At 43.2% G+C, this 23328-nt stretch overlaps 1 protein-coding gene across 1 annotated transcript in view; it reads right to left on the bottom strand.

Annotated features, from left to right (window-relative positions):
* GABRG3 (gamma-aminobutyric acid type A receptor subunit gamma3) overlaps window positions 1–13286 on the bottom strand; it is an 820406-nt gene extending 807120 nt beyond the window's left edge. Inside the window, exons 1-2 of the mRNA XM_052659706.1 lie at window positions 13234–13286; window positions 4585–4733 (exon numbers count right to left, since the gene is read on the bottom strand). Of these exons, the coding sequence (XP_052515666.1) occupies window positions 4585–4733; window positions 13234–13286 (202 nt within the window). The remainder of the gene's footprint in view (window positions 1–4584; window positions 4734–13233) is intronic.
* Between the last annotated feature and the right edge of the window lie 10042 nt (window positions 13287–23328).

Raw genomic sequence — 23328 nt, 5'->3', positions numbered from 1 at the left:
AAAAGAAAAACCTGTGACAGTATCACCTGCTGGTGAAGATATAGAGAAACTAGATCTCTTACACCTTGACAGTGGGATAGAAAATGGTACATAAACTTTGGAAAAGAGTTTGACAGCTTCTCCCTGGTGGCTCAGATGGTAGAGTCTGCCTGCAGTGCGGGAGACCCGGGTTCAATTCCTGAGTCAGGAAGATCCCCTGGAGAAGGAAATGGCAATCCACTCCAGTAATCTTGCCTGCAAAATCCCATGGACAGAGAAGCCTGACAGGCTACAGTCCATGGGGTTGCATAGAGTCGGACACGACTGAGCGACTTCACTCATTTACTCACTCACTTAAAAAATAAACCAATATTTATCACACGACCTGGCAATCACATTCCTGGGCATTTATCCCAGAGAATAAAACCTTACATCCACACAGATACCAGGAATAGAAGCAACATACCTCAACATAATAAAAGCTATACGTGACAAATCCACAGCAAATATCCTCAATGGTGAAAAACTGAAAGTATTTCCCCTAAAGTCAGGAACAAGACAAGAGTGCCCACTCTCACCACTACTATTCAACATAGTTTTGGAAGTCTTGGAAACAGCAATCAGAGCAGAAAAAGAAGTAAAAGGAGTCCAGATTGGAAAAGAAGAAATAAAACTCTGTTTGCAGATGACTAGATCCTCTACATACAAAATCCTAAACACTCCACCAGAAAATTACTAGAGCTAATCAATGAATATAGTAAAGTTGCAGGATATAAACTTAACGCACAGAAATCCCTTGCATTCCTATACACTAACAATGAGAAAACAGAAAGAGAAATTAAGGAAACAATTCCATTCACCATTGCAATGAAAAGAATAAAATACTTAGGAATATATCTACCTAGAGAAATAAAAGACCTATATATAGAAAACTATAAAATACTGATGAAAGAAATCAGAGAGGATACAAATAGATGGAGAAATACATCATGTTCAGAGATTGGAAAAAATCAATACAGTGAAAATGAGTATACTACCCAGAGCAATCTATAGATTCAATGCAATCCCTATCAACCTACCAATGGTATTTTTTACTGAACTAGAACAAATAATTTCACAATTTGTATGGAAATACAAAAAAACTAGAATAGCCAAAGCAATCTTGAGAAAAAAGAATGGAACTGGAGGAATCAACCTGCCTGACTTCAGGCTATACTACAAAGCTACAGTCATCAAGACAGTATGGTACTGGGAGAAAGACAGATATATATATCAATAGAACAAAATAGAAAGCCCAGAGATAATTCCACACACTTATGGACACCTTATCTTTGACAAAGGAGGCAAGAATATACAATGGAGAAAAGACAATCTCTTTAACAACTGGTACTGGGAAAATTGGTCAATGACTTGTAAAAGAATGAAATGAGAACACTTTCTAACACCATCAGTTCAGTTCAGTTCAGTCACTCAGTCATGTCCGACTCTTTACGACCCTATTAACTGCAGCACGGCAGGCCTCCCTGTCTATCACAAACTCCTGGAGTCTACCCAGACTCATGTCCATTCAGTAGGTGATGCCATCGACCATCTCATCCTCTGTTGTCCCCTTCTCCTCCTGCCCTCAATCTTTCCCAGCATGAGGGTCTTTTCAAATGAGTCACATCTTCACATCAGGTGGCCACAGTATTGGAGTTTCAGCTTTAACATCAGTCCTACCAATGAACACCCAGGACTGATCTCCTTTAGGATGAACTGGTTGGATCTCCTTGCAGTCCAAGGGACTCTCAAGAGTCTTCTCCAACACCACAGTTCAAAAGCATCAATTCTTTGGTGCTCAGCTTTCTTCACAGTCCCAACTCTCACATCCATACATGACTACAGGAAAAACCATAGCCTTGACTAGACGGGCCTTAGTCGGCATAGTAATGTCTCTGCTTTTGAATATGGTATCTAGGTTGATCATAACTTTCCTTGCAAGGAGTAACGTCTTTTAATTTCATGGCTGCAATCACCATCTACAGTGATTTGGGAGCCCAGAAAAATAAAGTCTGACACTGTTTCTACTGTTTCCCCATCTATTTGCCATGAAGTGATGGGACCAGATGTCATGATCTTTGTTTTCTGAATGTTGAGCTTTAAGCCTACTTTTTCACTCTCCTCTTTCACTTTCATCAAGAAGTTCTTTAGTTCTTCTTCACTTTCTGCCATAAGAGTGGTATCATCTGCATATCTGTGGTTATTGATATTTCTCCCAGCAATCTTGATTCCAGCTTGTGCTTCCTCCAGCCCAGTGTTTCTCATGATGTACTCTGCATAGAAGTTAAATAAGTAGGGTAACAATATACAGCCTTGATGTATTCCTTTTCCTATTTGGAACCAGTCTGTTGTTCCATGTCCAGTTCTAACTGTTGCTTCCTGACCTGCATACAAATTTCTCAAGAGGCAGGTCTGGTGGTCTGGTATTCCCATTTCTTGAAGAATTTTCCACAGTTTATTGTGATCCACACAGTCAAAGGCTTTGGCATAGTCAATAAAGCAGAAATAGAAACTCAAAATGGATTAAACATCTAAACGTAAGACCAGAAACTATTAAACTCCTAGAGGAAAACATAGGCAAATCACTCTGTGACATAAATCACAGCAGGATGTGTGACCTACCTCCCAGAGTAATGGAAATAAAAGCAAACATAAACAAATGGTACGTAATTAAACTTAAAAGCTTTTGCACAACAAAGGAAATTATAAGCAAGGTGAAAAGACTGCCTTCAGAATGGAAGAAAATAATAGCAAATGAAGCAACTGACAAAGAATTAATCTCAAAATATACAAGCAACTCCTGCAGCTCAATTCCAGAAAAATAAACAACCCAATCAAAAAATGGGCCAAAGAACTAAACAGACATTTCTCCAAAGAAGACATACAGATGGCTAACAAACACATGAAAAGATGCTCAACAGCACTCATTATCAGAGAAATGCAAATCACAACCACAATTAGGTATCATTTCACGCCAGTCAGAATGGCTGCGATCCAAAAGTCTACAAGCAGTAAATGCTGGAGAGGGTGTGGAGAAAAGGGAACCCTCTTACACTGTTGGTGGGAATGCAAACTACTAGTACAGCCACTATGGAGAACAGTGTGGAGATTCCTTAAAAAACTGGAACTAGAACTGCCTTATGACCCAGCAATCCCACTGCTGGGCATACACACCGAGGAAACCAGAATCGAAAGAGACACATGTACCCCAATGTTCATCGCAGCACTGTTTATAATAGCCAGGACATGGAAGCAACCTAGATGTCCATCAGCAGAAGAGCGGATAAGAAAGCTGTGGTACATATACACAATGGAATATTACTCAGCTATTAAAAAGAATGCATTTGGATCAGTTCTAATGAGGTGGATGAAACTGGAGACTATTATACAGAGCGAAGTAAGTCAGAAAGAAAAACACCAATACAGTATACTAACGCATATATATGGAATTTAGAAAGATGGTAACGATAACCCTGTATGCGAGACAGTAAAAGAGACACAGATGTATAGCACAGTCTTTTGGACTCTGTGGGAGAAGGTGAGGGTGGGATGATTTGAGAGAATAGCATTGAAACATGCATATTATCATATGTGAAATAGATCACCAGTCCAGTTTCAATGCATGAGACAGGGTGCTCAGGGCTGGTGCACTGGGATGACCCTGAGGGATTGGATGGGGAGGGAGGTGGGAGGGGGGTTCAGGATGAGGAACACATGTACACTCATGGCTGATTAGTGTAATGTATGGCAAAACCACTACAATATTGTAAAGTAATTAGCCTCCAAATAAAATAAATAAAAAATAAACAGTAAAGCTTCTGAATCATAAGAAAATATTTTCATGTTATCAGTACAGATAATATTTTAAAGAAATGATCATTATGTTCAACTATATTAAAATTTATAGAGTTTATACTTCAAAATATACATTAGAAGTGAAAAAGTAATATATAGATTGGGATAAAAAAACCTGTATGCTTACTAATGCACACAGTCATTTTATTTGTAATAGACAAAAACTGGGACTAACCAATATGTTCCTCAATAAACATTAAACAAACTATGGTCCATCCATAGCATGGAAGATTACTTAGCAATAAGTAAAACAAACTATTGATACATGCAACAACTTGAATGGATCCCAAAATCACTTTGCTGAGGAAAGAAAAGCCAACCTCAAAAAGTCATGTACTAAATGACTGCACATAGGCTCCGTTCTCAAAATGACAAAATCATAGAAATAAGACTAAATTACTGGTTAACAGGTTGGAAATTTTGGAGGAGCGAAACAGATGAGACTCTAAAGCAATAGCAGGAAGGGAAACTTCATGGTGATGAAACCGTTCTGCATCTCAATTATAGTATCATTACACAGACCCACATGTGACAAGACAATGTGGAGCCATGTACACACACTCTGCCAATGTCAACTCTTAGTTCAACACCCCTGAATTGCGTGACTCTGTACTACCTTTGCAACTCCCTGAAAATTCATAATTATTTAAAATTAAAACTTTAAAAATATATCACACTATGTTTCCTACTAAAATAGCAAACATCACTCACTTCCAATATCTGGCCTCAGCTTCTTATCATATTCTCTTAGCAACTTGTTGAGAATAAGAGTCACATCTGTGTCTTGGGATTTCGGAGCCAAGACCCACTTTTGGTTTGATGATGAATCTTCATATTCATCTTCTTCCACCTTCCTGGTCCTGTAATTTCAGCACAAAGTGTGACATGTAAGTTGTAGCAATGATTCCAGTAATTGTCTTAAGCTGTGGCCCACCCAAGCACCACTGAAATAGGTAGAAAATCCCCAGTACATTCAGTCCATTCAAAAAATTACCTCTAAAATCTTAAAAGTAAAACAAAACACACAAAAAGGAATCCAATAAGAAGAATGCCAGTGCTATTAACATAACATGATCCTTTCATTAAATGTCATAAAAAATTCCAAGTCCATGTTAAATCATAGACATCATAATAAGTAATCCAATACATGAAGGCCAACAAGCAGAGAGTCAGCCTTCCTTATATCAACCCTGAGATCTTCTGAAGGTCAAGGCAAAAACAACTGGCAGCTTCCACTTCTCATTGCCAAGACCTCATTTTAGCTTAAGGTGAACAGCTTCTGCAGAATGCACTCATTGAGTCTGACTCTGTGCTTCTCATGGAGCACCTTTGGTCTAGGCAGACACAGGGACATAAGGAGGTGATATCCTCAGCCAGCACCCATGTGGGGTGCCAAGGAAGAGATATTGGTTGGTAAATACTCTCTGGTGATTTCACATACCTCCTACCACACAAACTGATTCACCTCGTACAGAGTAGGCTTGTTGTTACTGTTTAGTCACGCAGTTGTGTCTGACTCTTTGCGACCCTGTGGACTGCAGCCCACCAGGCTTCCCTGTCCTTCACCATCTCCCAAAGCTTACTGAAACTCATGCCATCCAACCATCTCATCCTCTGTCATCCTCTTCTCCTCCTGCCTTCAATCTTTCCCAGCATCAGGGTCTTTTCTAATGAGTCAGCTCTTCACATCAGGTGGCCAAAGTACTGGAGCTTCAACTTCAGCATCATATTCAGGATTGATTTCCTTTAGGATGGATTGGTTGGATCTCCTTGCAGTCCAAAGGAATCTCAAGAGTCTTCTCTAACACTACAGTTCAAAAGCATCAATTCATTGGCACTCAGCCTTCTTCATGGTCCAATTCTCACACCTATACATGACTACTGGGAAAACCATGGCTTTGACTATACGGACCTTTGTTGGCAAAGTAATGTCTCTGCTTTTTAATATGCTGTCTAGGTTGGTCACAGCTTTTCTTCCAAGGAGCAAGTCTCTTTCAATTTCATGGCTGCAGTCATCACCTGCGGTGACTTCAGGGCCCAGGAAAATAAAGTCTCTCACTGTTTCCATTCTCTCCTCATCTATTTGCCATGGAGTGATGCCATGATCTTCGTCTTTTTGAATGTTGAGTTTTAAGCCAGCTTTTTCACTCTCCTCTTTAGTCTTCATCAAGAGCTCTTTAGTTCCTTTTCTCTTTCTGCCATAAGGATGGTGTCATCTGCACATCTGAGGCTATTGATATTTCTCCTGGCAATCTTGATTCCAGATTATGCTTCATCCAGCCCAGCGTTTCTCATGATGTACTCTGCATAGAAATTAAATAAGTAGGTTGACAATATACAGCCTTGATGTATTCCTTTCTCAATTTTCAACCAGTCCAGAGTTCCATGCCCTTTTCTTACTGTTGCTTCTTGACCTACATACAGGTTTCTCAGAAGGCAGGTAAGGTGGTCTGGTATTACAAAAATTAAAATCTTTCTAACATGTCTTTAGCATTTGGCCCTTTAATATATGAATCCAAATGAATGCTGAGCATCAGAATCTGTCCCAAGAAGGGCTGAGCCTGACAGCCACCTCTCCCGGGTGTACTTGAATGGAAAGGCTTCAAAATGACAAGGTAGTTTCTTTAGTGAATGAGGCCATCTCAGCAGCACAGCAATTTGGGCCTGAAAAGAGGAGAGTCTCCTCTGCAAAGCAGCACTTCCAGGAGGCCTGCCATTTACCAATGCAAAAAAGCCTGTCACACACACAAAAAAAAAACAAGCAAACTTCTTCCTTCATGGCTTGTCAGTATGTGCACCATAATGACATATCTTCCTTCATAAAAGATAACAAAATAGAAAACAGAAAATTGCATTGAGGTTTATTTGTCCTGATTAAGTATAAGCTCGTTTCTGTTTAGCTTTCCAGATGGGACCCAAAAAGGCAACAACCTCACAAGGCAGTTGTCTTCTGGGACATATATTTTTATGTTAATTTTTGTCATTGTTCACTCACTCAGTCGTGTCCAACTCTCTGTGATCCCATGGACTACACCATACCAGGCTTCCCTGTCCTTCACTGTCTCCTGGAGTTTGTTCAAGCTCATGTCCATTGAGTTGATGATTCCATCCAACTACCTCATCCACTGTTGCCCCCTTCTCCTGCCCACAATCTTTCCCAACATTGGGGTCTTCTCCAAAGAATTGGCTCTTCTCATCAGATGGCCAAAGTCTCCAATGAACATTCGGGGTTGATTTCCTTTAGGATTGACTGGTTTGAGCTCCTTGCTGGCCATGGGACTCTCAACAGTCTTATCCACCACAATTCAAAAGCATCAATTCTTCAGCTCTCAGCCTTCTTTATAGTTCAGCTCTCCAATCCATACATGACTACTTGAGAAACCATATTTTTGACTATACAAACCTTCATCAGTAAAGTGACATCTCTGGTTTTTAATATGCTGTATAGGTTGTTCATAGCTTTTATTCCAAGAAGCAAGCATCTTTTAATTTCATGGCTGCAGTCACTGTCTGCAGTGATTCTGAAGCCCAAGAAAATAAAATTTGTCATTGTTTCCTTTTCTCCCCATCTATCTGCCATGAAGTGATGGGACTGGATTCCATGATCCTTGTTTTTTGCACATTGATTTTTAAGCCAGGTTTTACATTCTCTGCTTTCACCTTCATCAAAAGGCTCTTTAGTTCCTTTTCACTTTCTGCCATTTGGGTGGTATCATCTACATATCTGAATTTACTGATATTTCTCCCAGCAATCTTGATACCAGCTTGAGATTCATCCAGCTTGGCATTTCACATGATGAAATCTGCTTATTGGAGGAGGAAATGGCAACGCACTCCAGTATTCTTGCCTGGAGAATTCTATGGGCAGAGGAGCCTGATGGGCTGCAGTCCAAGGGGTCACAAAGAGTCGGACACGACTGAGCAACTAACACACACACTCTGTATATAAGTTAAATAAGCAGGGTGACAATGTACAGCCTTGAGTGTACTCCGTTCCCAGTTTTGACCAGTCTGTTTTTCCATATCCGGTTCTGACTATTGCTTCTTGACCTGCATACAGGTTTCTCAGGGGACAAGTAAGGTGGTATGGTATTCCCATCACTTTAAGAATTTTCCATAGTTTGTTGTGATCCACAGTCAGAAGGCTTTAGCATAGTCAATGAAGCAGATGTTTTTCTGGAATTCTCTTGCTTTTTTTATGATCCAACAGATGTTCACAATGTGATCTCTGCTTCCTCTGCCTTTTCTAAATTCAGCTTGTGTATCTGTTCTTGGTTCTTGTACTGTTGAAGCCTAGCTTGAAGGATTTTGAACATTACCTTACTAGCATGTGAAATGAGGACAATTGCGCAGTAGTTTGAACATCATTTGGTATTGCCCTTCTTTGGGATTGGAATGAAAACTGACCTTTTCCAGTCCTGTGGCCACTGTTAAGTTTTCCAAATTTGTTGGCATATTGAGCAGCACTTTAACAGTATCACCTTTTAGGATTTGAAATAGTTTAGCTGGAATTCCATCACCTCCACTAGCTTTGTTCATAGTAATGTTTCCTAAGGCCCTCTTGACTTTACATTCCAGGATGTCTGGATGTAAATTTTTAGTATAGTCTAAATTATCTGTAGGTTTCCCTGGTAGCTTAGTGGTAAAGAACCTTCCTTCTAATGCAGAAGACACGGGTTGGATCCCTGGGTTGAGAAGATCCCCTGGAGATGGAAATGGCAACTCATTCCAGTATTCTTGCCTGGGGAATCCCATGCACAGAACAGCCTGGCGGACTACAGTCCATGGGGTTGCAAAAGGTAAGGTAAGGTAAGGTGAAGTCGCTCAGTCGTGTCCGACTCTTTGCGACACCATGGACTGTAACCTACTAGGCTTCTCCATTCATGGGATTCTCCAGGCAAGAATACTGGAGTGGATTGCCATTTCCTTCTCCAGGGGATCTTCCCGACCCAGGGACTGAACCCGGGTCTCCCGCATTGGAGGCAGATGCTTTAACCTCTGAGCCACGAGGGAAGCCCAAGTTGGACACAACTTAGCAACTAAACAACAACAACATAACATAATATTATAACAGAACTATAATATATAACATCTGTAAAATCTTATGTATATGTCATATGGTATGTACATGAGTCTTTTAATGAGTGTTAACTAGCTTTAACATAGATCAGAACAATATCAGCCTAGTTCTGTATGAATATATACACATACATGAAGTTTTGATAATAGTACATGGCATGTATCTTGAAGATTGAATTCATTTAACTTTTCCCTTGGCTAAGATCCCCTGGAGAAGGAAATGACAACCCATGCCAGTACTGTTGCCTGGAAAAATCCCACAGAGGAGCCTGGTAGGTTAAAGTTCATGTGGTCACAAAGAGTTGGACACAACTCAGTGACTAAATGCTAACAACAATATTAAACTATAATCCTATTCCTTGACAGAAAGCTTAGAATATATATATATTCCACAGGAACTATAAATTGCCATGGATTTTTTGCCCTGAATATTCACCAGCAATAGGAACTTAAAAAACTTGGGACTGATATTCAAGAAGTGATATGCTTCATTTAATTACTGGTAAGACTTTTTACTTTTACAAATAACATTATCAAATCTAAAATGTTACAGAATAATATTTTATTTATCAAGAATATTAATTTTATCATCTTTAAAAGAAGTGGGTTGAAGAAGGACATGGATTGCTGGGAGCCAACCACCGCCCACAGGCCCGGCAGCTCAGTCCACAGCAAAGGCACTCGGGACACTGTGGGCAGAGAGACGGCTCACCTGGGCAGGATCACGTGCAGCACCCTCAGGACTCCTTCCAACTCACCCACAGTGCAGCCCTCTGCCCCTCTGGAGTCTCTCTGTCTTTCCCCTCCTGCCCTCCCTCAGAGACAGCTTACTAGTACAGACCGGACCATGCTTTCCATGCTCTGTACCTTCTCTTGCCCCAACACTCATATGTACACAGAAGCACACTAACTCTTCATCAGTTCTCTGTATACACAGCATTAGTTTCTGAAAAATACTTTGAGCTACTTCAATAACAGGTATTATAATGTGACTAATTCTCCCTCTAGCGGTGAAGTGGTGATGGGTGTTTTCCTGAAATTGCGTAAGATTTCTGGTTCAGGGTAGGTGAAGGGGAAGACAAAGAAAAGGACAACAGCAACATCTTCTTCAGCACCTTCCCCTTCAGAAGGTGGAATGGGGCACCTGCAGTTCTGTGGCTGGGTTGTGGGGAGAGCAGGTAGGCACAGGCTGAGATGCTCTGGGCCATCACTGGACTCCTCCCAACCCTGAAGCCTCAGCAGTTTGTGCAGGACTTCAGAAAAGGAAATCAAAGATTCTCAGCACTAGGGCCAGACCACCAGCCCTACAGAAAAGCTTCCCTTTGTAGAGAACCCAGTCTCATCTCAAGGACTCATCAGAATATGAATAAAACAAAAATGTTCTGTTTTTCTAAATTCCAAGTCAGTTATATATAATATTAATGAATGTTCTGTTATCAGGATTGTTGGATCCTAAATGCCATCATTAGCTTTTTCTTAAAAACAAATTGGCGATAAACTTACAGATCAGCCCTCAGATGGTATTTTCATGTCTTACACCTTCTCTTCAACTGCAAGGGCAGAGACAAAGCTGGATGTATCCGTAAACATAAAAAGGAGCTCCTAAACTTCATACACTTAGGGATTCACTTAAGGTGTCACTAAGCCCCAGGTGTGACTTAGTGTTTTTAATGTAGAATAAGCTCTCCTAAGGGTGTCAGAATGGGGTGCATTGCTCTCCACAGAGCTGCCAACCTATCACCACACAGCACAACTATCAGAACCTTCTCTGGGGCTTTTAAACACCAGGAAGGCAGGCCAGAGCACAAATGAGAACTCTCAGAATTAATAACAGTTTTGAACAGTGAGGACTTCCCTGGTGGCTCAGATGGTAAAGAATCTGCCTGCAATGCGGGAGACACATGTTCGATCTGTGGGTCAGAGAGATCCCCTGGAGAAGGGAATGGCAACCCACTCCAGTATTCTTGCCTAGAGAATTCCATAGAGAAGAGGAGCCTGGTGGGCTTCAGTCCAAGGGGTCACAAAGAGTCAGACACGACTGAGTGACTAACACTTGAAAGGTGATGCTGATCACTGGATTACTTCACATGTCTGTAACCCATTCAAAGAGCAAAGATACTTTCAAAGAAGAGGCATATAGCAATAACATTAGTTTAAAACTTGGAGTATTTTCAACTGATATGCAACTTCTATTACCAAGGCCATGGAATCAACCCAGACAAAGAATATATTAAAGTTGTCACATCTGCTTTGGCAAAATGGAAGAATGAGAATACCCAGAGACTGTATGTGTCTTTAGGAACCCCTAGACACCTGAGTGCTTCATGTCATACACCCAGGTACCGTCCTACTAAGCACATAAGGTAATGAGAACAATAAGCAGATTTCCTTCTAACATGTTAACTATCTATAGATCCAAACAGTTGATTTTCTAACCCTCAACTGCAGGTCACTTCATCCAGTCAGTAGCAGTAGGAAATTCAATTAGACATAACCTCAGACTGAGATATGACCTGGGACATCTACATTATGCCTGGTGTTGTTTATTTCTAAACAGAGATACATCCAAGCAGGGTCAGCCTCAGAGAGCACACTTCCATTTCCTTCCCAGCTCATTCCTTAGACAGGAAGCAACTTCAGTTGAAGGACCAAGGAGTGTGCTGCCTGGCTGGGGGAGTTTCCAGTGAGTCTGCCTTCCCCAGCACATACAATCCACCTTTCTTACTTTCAACTCTTTGCAAAGACCAGCGGTTTGTGGCAGGCAGGAACAGGACTCTCTTCCTCACAGTCTGTCAAAGGGAGGAAGGGAGAACTATGACCCTTCCAAATTCACATCTTGTAGGATTTGTTAATGTGCCTTCCTAGTTCCTCAGGGGGCTTCCCTCAGTGGCTCAGTGGTGACGAACCCGCCTGCCAATGAAAGAGATGCAGGTTCAATCCTTGGTTCTGGGAGATCCCGTGGAGAAGGAAATGGCAACCCACTTTAATATACCTGCCTAGGAAACCCCATGGACAGACAGAGCCCAGTGGGCTACAGTCCATGGAGTCATAAAAGTCAGGCACGACTGAACAAGTTCCTCAGTACTCCACCAATTTGAATGAACACGCAAGACCTCCCAGCACTGCACGCTGACACCTGCAGAGCTTATGACCCACCGGAAGGCTCTCAAGCTCCCCGACCTAGGAAACGAAGAGGGTATCAAGTGTTTGGGGAGTCAAGGTGCTTGGAGATTCTTGGGGTCCTGAGGGGAGCAGAAGGAAGGGAGCTGCTCTAATTTTTAAAGCACAGGGCAGTCTCTAGGCTCTTAACCAGAGATCAAATCCGAGACAGAATTAAAGGAACCAAACCCAGAATATCCATTTATATTTACAGCAACAGGGTTTAACCCTTCTGGTCCCATTGTCCTTACATCCTCATGAGCCATCTTCATCTCCTCCTGAATTACTTTTAAGCTCCCATCAGCTGCTTGGTGTGCTGGGAGGAAGGGTAAGGGTGTCTATGGTAAGGTAATTTCCCACAGGTATTAGGTAGAAACCTCATTATCAACTTCAGTATGCTTGCTTCACACGGGGAGGTTTATGCATGCTGATGCATGTGAAAACGGCTCATACGGAAGGGGTGCTTACGTGTAGCGTGCATGTGTTCACAGAACCTGGGAGGGGAATCCTTTCCGAGAAGCAGAGCTCCTGGCTGCCCAGCATGCCCCATCCTCCTCCGTCTGTCTCCAGCCCTGCTACTCCTCATAAACACCGGTTTAAACTGGGCCGCTCGGAAACCTGACGCCAGGGTCCCGGGAGATTTCAAGCAGGGAAACGATACAGAACGTTGATGTGTGTGTGTGTGTGACATACAAAATGTTGGCATGTATCTGTGTGTGTGTATTCGCGCGCCCGGGGGCGCGCGCGGAACCCTGAAACACTTGGGGGAGGGGGAGGAGCGAGATGAAGAGGTACACCGGCTTCCCCCAGCGATGCTGGGCCTCGAAATCCCTTAAACCCACCAGACCTTACAAGGTTCAGGAGGAGAGCCCGTTAGTCTCGGAGTCCCCGCGCTTCAGGCTGCAGAGAAGGCTGCGGTCGCCTAGCCCGGAGAGGCAGACGGCCGTGGCCGAGGGAGACGGGACAGGTAAAGCGCCTGCGACTCCCCGTCTCCTGCGCGCTCGGCCCCGGCGGGAGACGCCGCAGCCCAGACGACGATGCCCGGGCGCGCCTGGCACTGGGGACCGACGGAGAGCGCGCCGCCGCCCGCCCGCCAGGCTCCGCACCCCGGGCGCCACTCACCGCGCGTGCAAGCCGGAGAGCACGCAGAGGAGCAGCAGCAGCTTCGGGGCCATGCCGCCGCGGAAGGGGGCGCGGGGTCGGCGGCCCCAGGCCGAGCGACGCTCCCTGCGGGGCGCGGGCCTCCGCTCCGCGGCTTCTCCTGGCCCTCGCTGCCTCCGACGGCGCCGGGCCTCTGCGGCGGGACAAGTGCGGACTCGGGCAGCGGCCGCGCCCCCGACGGCCGGCGGGTCTGCGCGCGCCTCCGCGGGGCCCACGCGGGACGCCGGCCCCGCCCGCGCCCCGGCGCCGGGTCTGCGCAGCGGGCTGGCGGGTGCGGGCGGTTCGCGGCCCGGATACCCGCGGCCCCGCGCCGCCCACCGCGCCAGAAGCGAGAGCCGCGCCGCGCGCAGATGCCGGGCGGTGGGCTCTACGCCCGCCGCGCGGCCGCCGCGCCCGGGGGTGGGGCGGGGAGGCGGCCGCTCCTCCGGCGGGCAGCGCCTCCGAGGCGGCCTGGGAGGGGAGGAGTTCCCCCAATTACACGGTCGACAATGCGCGAGGCCAAGAGAGGTTTCAATGGACCCGGAGCGTGAGGCCGGGAAAGGGGCGGGGAGGCTCTGGGTTCCCGCCGGGAGCCTAAGAGAGGGTCGTAGAATTGGCACCCCTTGGTCTAGAAAGACCCCTTGGTTTAGAAGTCCCGAAAGGATGCGCTCTTCCAGGCTTTCAACACCGCATTGTGGTTCTCTGCGCTCCCAGACCTCCGAGAACGTCCCCACCTAGGCGCCCTGGCGAAGGCGCGAGATGGTCTGCTGAGCAGCCAGTCCTTCGCACACGTCGTGCTAAATCGACTGAACCCCTTCAGGGCACTGCTGAGATTGTGCATGCAAAAGTGGCTTGCTGGGCAGTACTTTGAAAAAAGCAACCCCGGAGTGTACCTTTCACACAGAGAAAGACTAATACATACCAATGGGCAGCAGTAGTGAAAGAGAATGTTGAAGGTTGGAGACCAAGACCTCTACCTAGGTAAAAGCAAAAGACATGTGGTTGAAGTATGACACGCAGCTCAGTGAACACATTTTCAGACTCAGACTGAAAATTACATTTGTTTTCATTAGTAATAACCATTCAGAATGTTATTCTTTCGCTTATAATCATTACAAATCAGCATACCTTAGACTACATTCAGTAAGAAGTGGGCTTTTATATTGGGGGAAAAAATAGGTCTTAGAAAGTATTTTTTTTTTTTAATTCTGAACTACTGTTCATAGAATTATAAGGATGTGATGTTTCTTTAGTATATTGTCAAACAGCTGTGTTCTCAGGATATATGCAAGGGTAAGTAGGAAATTGTCTGTTTTTTTCCTCTTTATTTCTGGGTTCACCAGCATGAACGTGGTTACAGAGTAAAGTTGTTGATGATAAGGATATATAGATATATAATAAATAGATAGGGACTTCCTGGGTGGTGATAGTAATAAAGAACCCACCTACCAGTGCAGGAAACCTAACATTCAATTCAATTCAATTCCCAGGTTCAATTCCTGGGTCAGGAAGATCCCCTGGAAGAGGGCATGGCAACCCACTCCAGGATTTTTGCCTGGAGAATCTGGACAGAGGAGCCTAGTGGGCTACAGTCCATGGGGTAGCAAAGAGCTGGACATGACTGAAGCAACTTACCACACACACATAGATAGATAGACAGACAGATAGATGTATGTATATATAGGGGGTTTCTCAAGTGGAGCTAGAATCCCAGGGACGGGCGAGCCTGGTGGCCTGCCGTCTATGGGGTCGCATAGAGTCGGACACGACTGAAGCGACTTAGCAGCAGCAGTGGTAAAGAACCCACCTGCCAATGAAGGAGATGCAAGAGACCGTTCACTCCCTGGGCATAAAGTGTGTATACAGATACACTTTACCAGTCAAGCCCTTGGCCTTCTTTGCTTTGTCATCTTCCTATCTCTGTCTCTGTCTCTGTGCCTTGAGCTTGCTCCAGCTCATCCTTTCCTGGGGTCCTTACGACATTCCCCACTGCCTTCCACATCTTTCTCACTCAGGTCATGACGCTAAGAAGACTCCCAATCTTCCTACATTCTGCCACTTTCAACAGCGTCAACACTTCTTCCAGGTTCAAGGGAATATGAACATTTATCATACTGTACTCTAATATTTATAGAGAAGGCAATGGCAGCCCACTCCAGTACTCTTGCCTGGAAAACCCCATGGAGGGAGGAGCGTGGTGGGCTACAGTCTATGGGGTTGCTAGGAGTCGGACACAACTGAGCGACTTCACTTTCACTTTTCACTTTTATGCATTGGAGAAGGAAATGGCAACCCACTCCAGTGTTCTTGCCTGGAGAATCCCAGGGATGGGGGACCCTGGTGGGCTGCCCTATATGGGGTCGCGCAGAGTCAGATATGACTGAAGTGACTTAGCAGCAGCAGCAGCAGCTCTAATATTTCATTTTCTCTATCCAACAATGAAGTTGAGTGTTTCAGAAATCAGTTAGATGATCATCTATTTGTTAATTGCTTTTGAAATATGTTGTCTCCAAATACTTATGTGTGCTATGAGAAAACTGCATGCAAAAAGAAACAGTTCATCTATGCCTCAGTTTTAAACACAGTGATAGGAACTTGAGTAAAATAACTATCAGACATTGATAAATGAACTAATTTTAACTCTCACAACACTATACCCATTCAAAGAAGGATGAAACACACAGAGAAATTGCCATTCCACAGCTAAGAAGTTGAGGACTGGGAGTTAACACCCCGGCAGCAGGTGCCAACATTTCTTAATCACTATGCCATACTGCTTCTCAGATGAATAGGAGCTCAGTAAACATTTGTTGCTTGGTTCTTCGACCAATGTTTCAGACTCCTTGCTGTATTCTTTATAATTTGAACATGACTACAGATGCTTTCAAGTTGTTTGTAATAGAAACAGACGGATACTTGAATGTATTTGCAAAATTTCAGTATAATGGCAAGTGTCCAGGGAAGTTTTTACAATACAAACAGTGGAAAAGAAAATGTGATCTCTTTATTGTTTATTCTTTTCCTTTCTGCATATTTTCAATCTGTTATCATAATCTCTTCCAGCTCTTGACTCCATTTATTACACTTAGCCGGTCAGCTTGTCAGGTTTGAATATTTTACCATAGAAAACACTCCCTTCCGTGGTGCTGTCTGAAAAAAAGATTTTTTTTTTTTAAGCTAAATGAGTTGAAGAAAGGCAAATTCAAAGCAAGCTTCCTGGGCAGAAGTGTGAAAGCAAAATTCAAGGTCAAGCGTCTACACCCTTCAAAGGAAAATCTTTCTGGCTTTGATTTTCCTGCTTTGCCCAGCTTAACCAGCGTGGAGACGGGGGACGGTGTGGCGGGGCAGGCGGGGAAGGGAGGGGCAGATAGTGAGAGAAGGAGGAAGGTGTGGGGGGGCGGGGGCGCGGGGTGGTGGGGGAGGCGAAGATGCTTTACGGAGCATGCGCAGTGCTCACTCTCCGGTTTTTTGTGGAGATTTTATTGCCTCAGCCCTCTCCGTCCTCAGCTCTAAAGAAGCTGATCATTCGGTTCCACTTGGGCGAGCGGCATTTGCATTCCATTCCCCTAGTTAGCAGGAAAGGGGAAATGAAAAGTAACCTGAGAGGTGAGGATTGGAGCACCTGCACTTCTGAGAGTATGGAACACTCTCCAGTGATGCGTGCAGTTTGTTTCAAGTGTTGGCATCTGATCCAGATTCAAGGCTTCTGCGGAAGACCTGGGCTGGCCGCTGCGTCTGGCTGGAGCCTGGAAAGAAGAGCCCTAGATGGCGGCGAAACTGGATTACCTGTACTTGAGACCCTCTTGTAGCTTCTCCAACAAATACTTCAGAATCCCTCCTACAAGTGCGAAGAAGGTGGCCAGCTATGGTGCGGAATATAATTGAACTGCTGCCTCAGCTGGTCTTATTCTTTATGCTTCTGGGTTTTCTCTTTGAATAAAATCTCTCGCACTCTCCGAAGTATACTTCTGAATTGTATTACGATGTTTCATGGTTTAAAAAAAAAAAAAAACAACTTTCTTGCTCAACTTTTAAATAATTTTGTTAATTTATTTTTAATTGAAGGATAATTGCTTTACAGTAGTGTGTTGGTTTCTGCCAAACATCGGCCTGAATCAGCCATAGGAATACCTATGTCCCCTACCTCCCACCTCCCTCCCCACCCCACCCCTCTAGGTTGGTTTTATTGAAGAGGGCAACCAGGATGAGACAGTTGGGTAGCATCACTGACTCATGAATTTGAGCAAATTCTGGGAGATAGTGAAGGACAGGGAAGACTGGCATGCTGCAGTCCGTGAGGTCTCAAGGAGTCGTACATGATTGAGTGAATGAAAAACAGCAACAATTCACATACAACAAAATGCACTCACCTTAAATGTATGAGTCAATGTATTTTTACACATGTATATACCATATGTATAAGAATAGCATGTGTTTATCACCCAGATTAAGATAAAAAACATTTTCCCAAAGCCCTCTCCTGGGTGCTGAGCTAGCTTTGGGGCCAACACCAACTCTGGCAATCACTATTCCATGTTCCATCGCAATGGACTGGTTTTGCCTGCTCTTGAATCTCACATGGAATTGTGTAGTGTGTCCTAAATTACCTCTGGCTTTCTCGTCCAACATAATGTGTTCTAGATGTATCCACAACGTCACAGGTAGCAAGCACCCATTACTTCTTATTCTGCATGTGGTATTTCACTGTGGTATTCAGTATGGCACACAGTATTTAGCTGACATGAACATACTCGTGCCTGTCTTTTGGTTTGGCATATGTGCTGATTTCTCTTGGCTATCTGACTGAAAATGGACTTTTTAGATCATAGGGAGGGCGTTCTTGTTTAGTCATAATAAACATTACTAGAGATTTCCAAAGTAGTGGTATCCATTACCACCCATTGTCTGTGTATGAGCTCCATCAGATCAGATCAGTTCAGTCGCTCAGTCATGTCCAACTCTTTGCAACCCCATGAACTGCAGCACGCCAGGACTCCCTGTCCATCACCAACTCCCAGAGTTTACTTAAACTCATGTCCATTGAGACGGTGATGCCATTCAACCATCTCATCTTCTGTCATCCCCTTCTCCTCCAGCCTTCAATCCTTCCCAGCATCAAGCTCTTTGCATCAGGGGGCCAAAGTATTGGAGTTTCAGCTTCAGCATCATTCCTTCCAATAACACTCAGGACTGATCTCCTTTAGGGTGGACTGGTTGGATCTCCTTGCTGTCCAAGGGACTCTCAAGAGTCTTCTCCAACACCATAGTTCAAAAGCATCAACTGAAACATCAATTCAAATACCACAGTTGAAAAGCATCAATGAGCTTTGTATGTAGCTGTAAAATGTGACCTCCTCATTCTGAGGTAGGAGATAGATGTGCGCCTGAGCTGGGCACCTGGTGTTTGTTCGAGTGGAGTAAAACCGAGCCTTTGTTCTCACCCAGGCACTTCAAGGACAAAGCTAGTGGCAAAAGTTGAGTCCTGCTAAAGTAAAGAGATAAGGTGCCGACTCCTGAGGTCCAGGAAGACTTCCCTATCTGCACATGTGCAGGAAAGCTTCTTGAGGGTCAAAAAGGGAGAGGGCCCACCCTGTAATAAGTGTGTACATGTACCCACAGGTCTCTACATTGAAATCCATCTTAGAAAAAAGTTGTGCAAGCATCTTGGGGAGGGTCCTAGGACTAGTGAGATGTGAAGAAAAAAACAAGATAATCGGCCAAAGGTAAACAAGACCCAGAAGGACTGTCCAATATGAGTTATTTAAATCGAGTTTTTAGTGCCTTCCTCATTGAGGACACCCACACTCCTCTCTGGTTATCTTCCTCCCCATTCAGGATGCCTGCATTCCTCAGTGGGTGTGTATTTCTGCCTTGCTTGTGTCTTAAATAGTTTCTCTGTGTACTCTCCCATACATTGCACTGTGCCTCTAATCATAAACTTTGTACCTGTTTTTATATTTTTACCCCCTTGAGACATTCTTGCTTTCAGATGGAGGAAAGAGCCAGGGAAATTTGCTTCTACCTTCTGACTGCTGGTGGTCTTGTGGCTAAAATACCTGGTTTTTATCCAGGTTACCCAGGTTCAATTCCTGGGCAGGAAACTAAGGCCTCCCTTCAGGAATGCTCACTGCTGTCTCTCTGAGATCAGTTTTGTTTGGTTATAGCCATTCTGATATTTCATTCTGGTTTTAATTTCATTGAGCTCCTTTCAAAGTCGTGAAAGTTGCTCAGTTGTGTCCGACTCTTTGTGATCCCATGGACTATACAGTCCATGGAATTCTCCAGGCCAGAATACTGGAGTGGATAGCCTTTCCGTTCTCCAGGGGATCTTCCCAACCTAGGGATCGAACCCAGGTCTCCCACATTGCAGGCGGATTCTTTACCAGCTGAGCCACGAGGGAAGCCCAAGAACCCTGGAATGTGTAGCCTATCCCTTCTGCAATGGACCTTCCTGACCCAGGAATCAAACCAGGGTCTCCTGAATTGCAGGTGGATTCTTTAATATCTTCTTTTAGAAAGTATCATCCAAGTCTCTTCCCCATTTTTAAGCTAGGCTGTTTGTCTTCTTTTTGTTTGTAGAAGATTCTGGCATTTTTGATATGAGTCTTTTAATGTGTGTGATGAATATCTTCTCTCGGTTGATGGTTTGCCTTTACTCTCTGCAAATAGAGTCTTTTAATAACCGTATTGCCTTGCATGCTGGTTAGCAAATCATTGCCTATCCAGAGGTTATAAAGATAGTCTGCTGTGTTTTCTTCTAGAAGCTTTAGAAGAAAGTTCCTTTTAGGTCTAGGCTTCATTTCAAATCAATTTTAATATATGGTTTAATTTATGAGTCAATATTTTATTTACTTCCATACTGATAACCAATTGATTTAACGTGACTTATTTAAAATGCTATCTTTTTACCACTCAGTTTGTATAAATCATGTGACCATACATGAATGTATTTTTATGAGCTGTTCTCTTGATCTATTTGTCTATACGTGCATCACTGCCACTTTTTTATTAGTATAACTTTATTTTTTTAATAGTTTTTTATTTTTTTAATTTTAAAATCTTTAATTCTTACATGTGTTCCCAAACATGAACCCCCCTCCCACCTCCCTCCCCATAACATCTCTGTGGGTCATCCCCATGCAACAGCCCCAAGCATGCTGTATCCTGCGTCAGACATAGACTAGCGATTCAATTCTTACATGATAGTATACATGAGTATAACTTTAAAAATTGATCTTAATATCTACTTTTTAGTACTCGAATTTATCCTTTTGGCTCTTCTTGGTTCTGCATTTCTGAATGTCAGCTTGTAAAGTTTCCCAAAATCTTAAAAGACTACTTAATATGAAATATTCACAAGTTTAAAAAGAAATGTGTAAGAATCATATGAAAATTTCCATATATTATAATCTACAGTCCACAGTCTAATTTTGTTAATTGTTCCAGTTATATCTTCAATATCATTTTCCCCCAACTGGTCCAAAATCCTATACAGGATAACATAATTATTGTCAGTTATCATGCCTTTTAGTCTGCTTTTAATCTAGGGCAATTGCTTGGCCTTTTGTAGCATCATGACAGTTTCCATAGAGACAAGTGATTTTATAGAATGCATCTCAGTTTGAGTCTGTCTGCTGTTTCCTCATGATCAGATTCAGGTTATGTATTTTGGGCAGAGATACGATATAAGTAATGTTGCTTTTCTCAGAGCACCATAACATGGGCAAGTAACGCTGGTTTGTCCTACTGCGGGTCATGTTAATCCCTTGGTTAAATTAGTATCTGCCAGCCTTCTCCTCTGTGAAGTTGCTTTTTCCTTCTTATATTGTTAAATATTCTTTGGAAGGGATTCTTTAAAAATATTTAAGCATTTTAGTTTTAGCTTTCATTGATGATTCTTATCTGCTAGCTGTAAAATGGAGAACTACTAACTCAATTGTTTCTTCTGCATTTATGAATTGGTATTTTGTGGTGAGGAAGCACTTCCCTGCTTCCTCTATTACTAGTTTTGATATGAGCTCATGACTTGTGTTACTCAATGCATTTTACTCTGTCACTGTTTTTATTTATTGTTATTCTCAAGGTATCCAAGGTTGAAAAAGCAGGGGCCTCTTTAACCTGACACCTGGCTGCTTTTAGCATGTCTCCAGCGTATTTGTTTTAATTTATTTATTTTTTAGTTGAAGATAATTGCTTTCCAGAATTTTGTTGGTTTCTGCCAAACATCAGCACGAATCAGTCATAGGTATACATATGTCCCCTCCCCCTTGAACTCCCTCCCATCTCCCTTCCCATCCCACCATTCTAGGTTGTTACAGACTTCCTGTTTGAGTTCCCTGAGTCATATAGAAAATTCCCATTCACTATCTATTTTACACATGGTAATGTAAGTTTCCATGTTACTCTCTCCATACAGCTTACCAACTCCTTTCGCAACATCCATAAGTTTGTTCTCTATGTCTGTGACTGCATTGCTGCCTTGCAGAAAATTTCATCAGTACTACCCTTCTAGATTCCATATACATGCATTAGTATACGATACTTATCTTTCTCTTTCTAACTTACTTCACTCTAGGCTCATCCACCTCATTGGAACTGACTCAAATGTGTTCCTTTGCATGACTGAGTAATATTCCATTGTATATATGTACCACAGCTTCTTTATCCATTTATCTGTCAATGGACTCTATGCTGGTTACTTTCAAGTTCTAACTACTGTAAATAGTGCTCTAATGGGATACATGTGTCTTTTTCAATTTTGGTTTCCTAGAAGGCAATGGCACCCCACTCCAGTACTCCTGCCTGGAAAATCCCATGGACAGAGGAGCCTGGAAGGCTGCAGTCCATGGGGTCGCTGAGGGTCGGACACGATTGAGCGACTTCCCTTTCACTTTTCACTTTCATGCATTGGAGAAGAAAATGGCAACCCACTCCAGTGTTCTTGCCTGGAGAATCCCAGAGACGGGGGAGCCTGGTGGGCTGCCGTCTATGGGGTCACACAGAGTCGGACACGACTGAAGTGACTTAGCAGCAGCAGCAGCAGAGGGTCATATGGTGGGTGGTTTTATTCCTAGTTAATTAAAGGACTCTCCATACTGTTCTCTATAAGGCTGTATCAATTTACATTCCCACCAATACTGCAAGATGGTTCCCTTTTAACCACAACCTCTCCAGCATTTATCATTTGTAGACTTTTTGAAGATGGCCATTCTGACTGGTGTAAGGTGATGTTTCATCATAGTTTTGATCAGCATTTCTTTAATAATGAGTGACATCGAGCACTTTTTCATGTGCTTATTGGTCATCTGTATGTCTTCTTTGAAGAAATGTCTGTTTAGGACTTTTCCCCAGTTTTTTATTGTGTTGATTGTTTTTCTGGTATTGAGTTATATGAGCTCCTTGTATATTTTGGAAATTAATCCATTATCAGTTGTTTCATTTGTTTTTATTTTCTCCCATTGTGAGGGTTGTCTTTTCACCTTGTTTATAGTATCTTTGCTGTGCAAAAGCTTTCAAGTTTAATTAGGTCTCATTTGTTTATTTTTGTTTTTATTTCCATTATTCTAGAACATGGGTCATAGAGGATCTTCCTTTGATTTATGTCATCGAGTGTTCTGCCTATGTTTTCTTCTAAGAGTTTTATAGTTCCTGATCTTACGTTCAGGTCTTTAATCCATTTTGAGTTTATCATTGTGTATGGTGTTATCAGTTCAGTTGCTCAGTCATGTCTGACTCTTTGTGACCTTATGGACTGCAACACACCAGCCTTCCAGGTCCATCACCCACTCCCACAGCCTTCGCAAACTCATATCTGCTGTGTCAGTGATGCCATCCAAACATCTCATTCTCTGTCATCCCGTTCTCCTCCTGCCTTCAATCTTTCCCAGCATCAGGGTTTTTTCCAGTGAGTCAGTTCTTTTGCATCAGGTGGCCAAAGTTTTGGAGTTTCAGCTTCAGCATCAGTCCTTCCAATGAATATTAAGGATTCATTTCCTTTAGGATGGACTGGTTGGGTATTCTTGCAGTCCAAGGGACCCTCAAGAGTCTTCTCCAACACCACAGTTCAAAAGCATCAAT

Source organism: Budorcas taxicolor, chromosome 21, assembly GCF_023091745.1.
Source record: "Budorcas taxicolor isolate Tak-1 chromosome 21, Takin1.1, whole genome shotgun sequence".
NCBI lineage: Eukaryota > Metazoa > Chordata > Mammalia > Artiodactyla > Bovidae > Budorcas > Budorcas taxicolor.
This window is presented reverse-complemented; position numbering and strand designations above follow the sequence as displayed.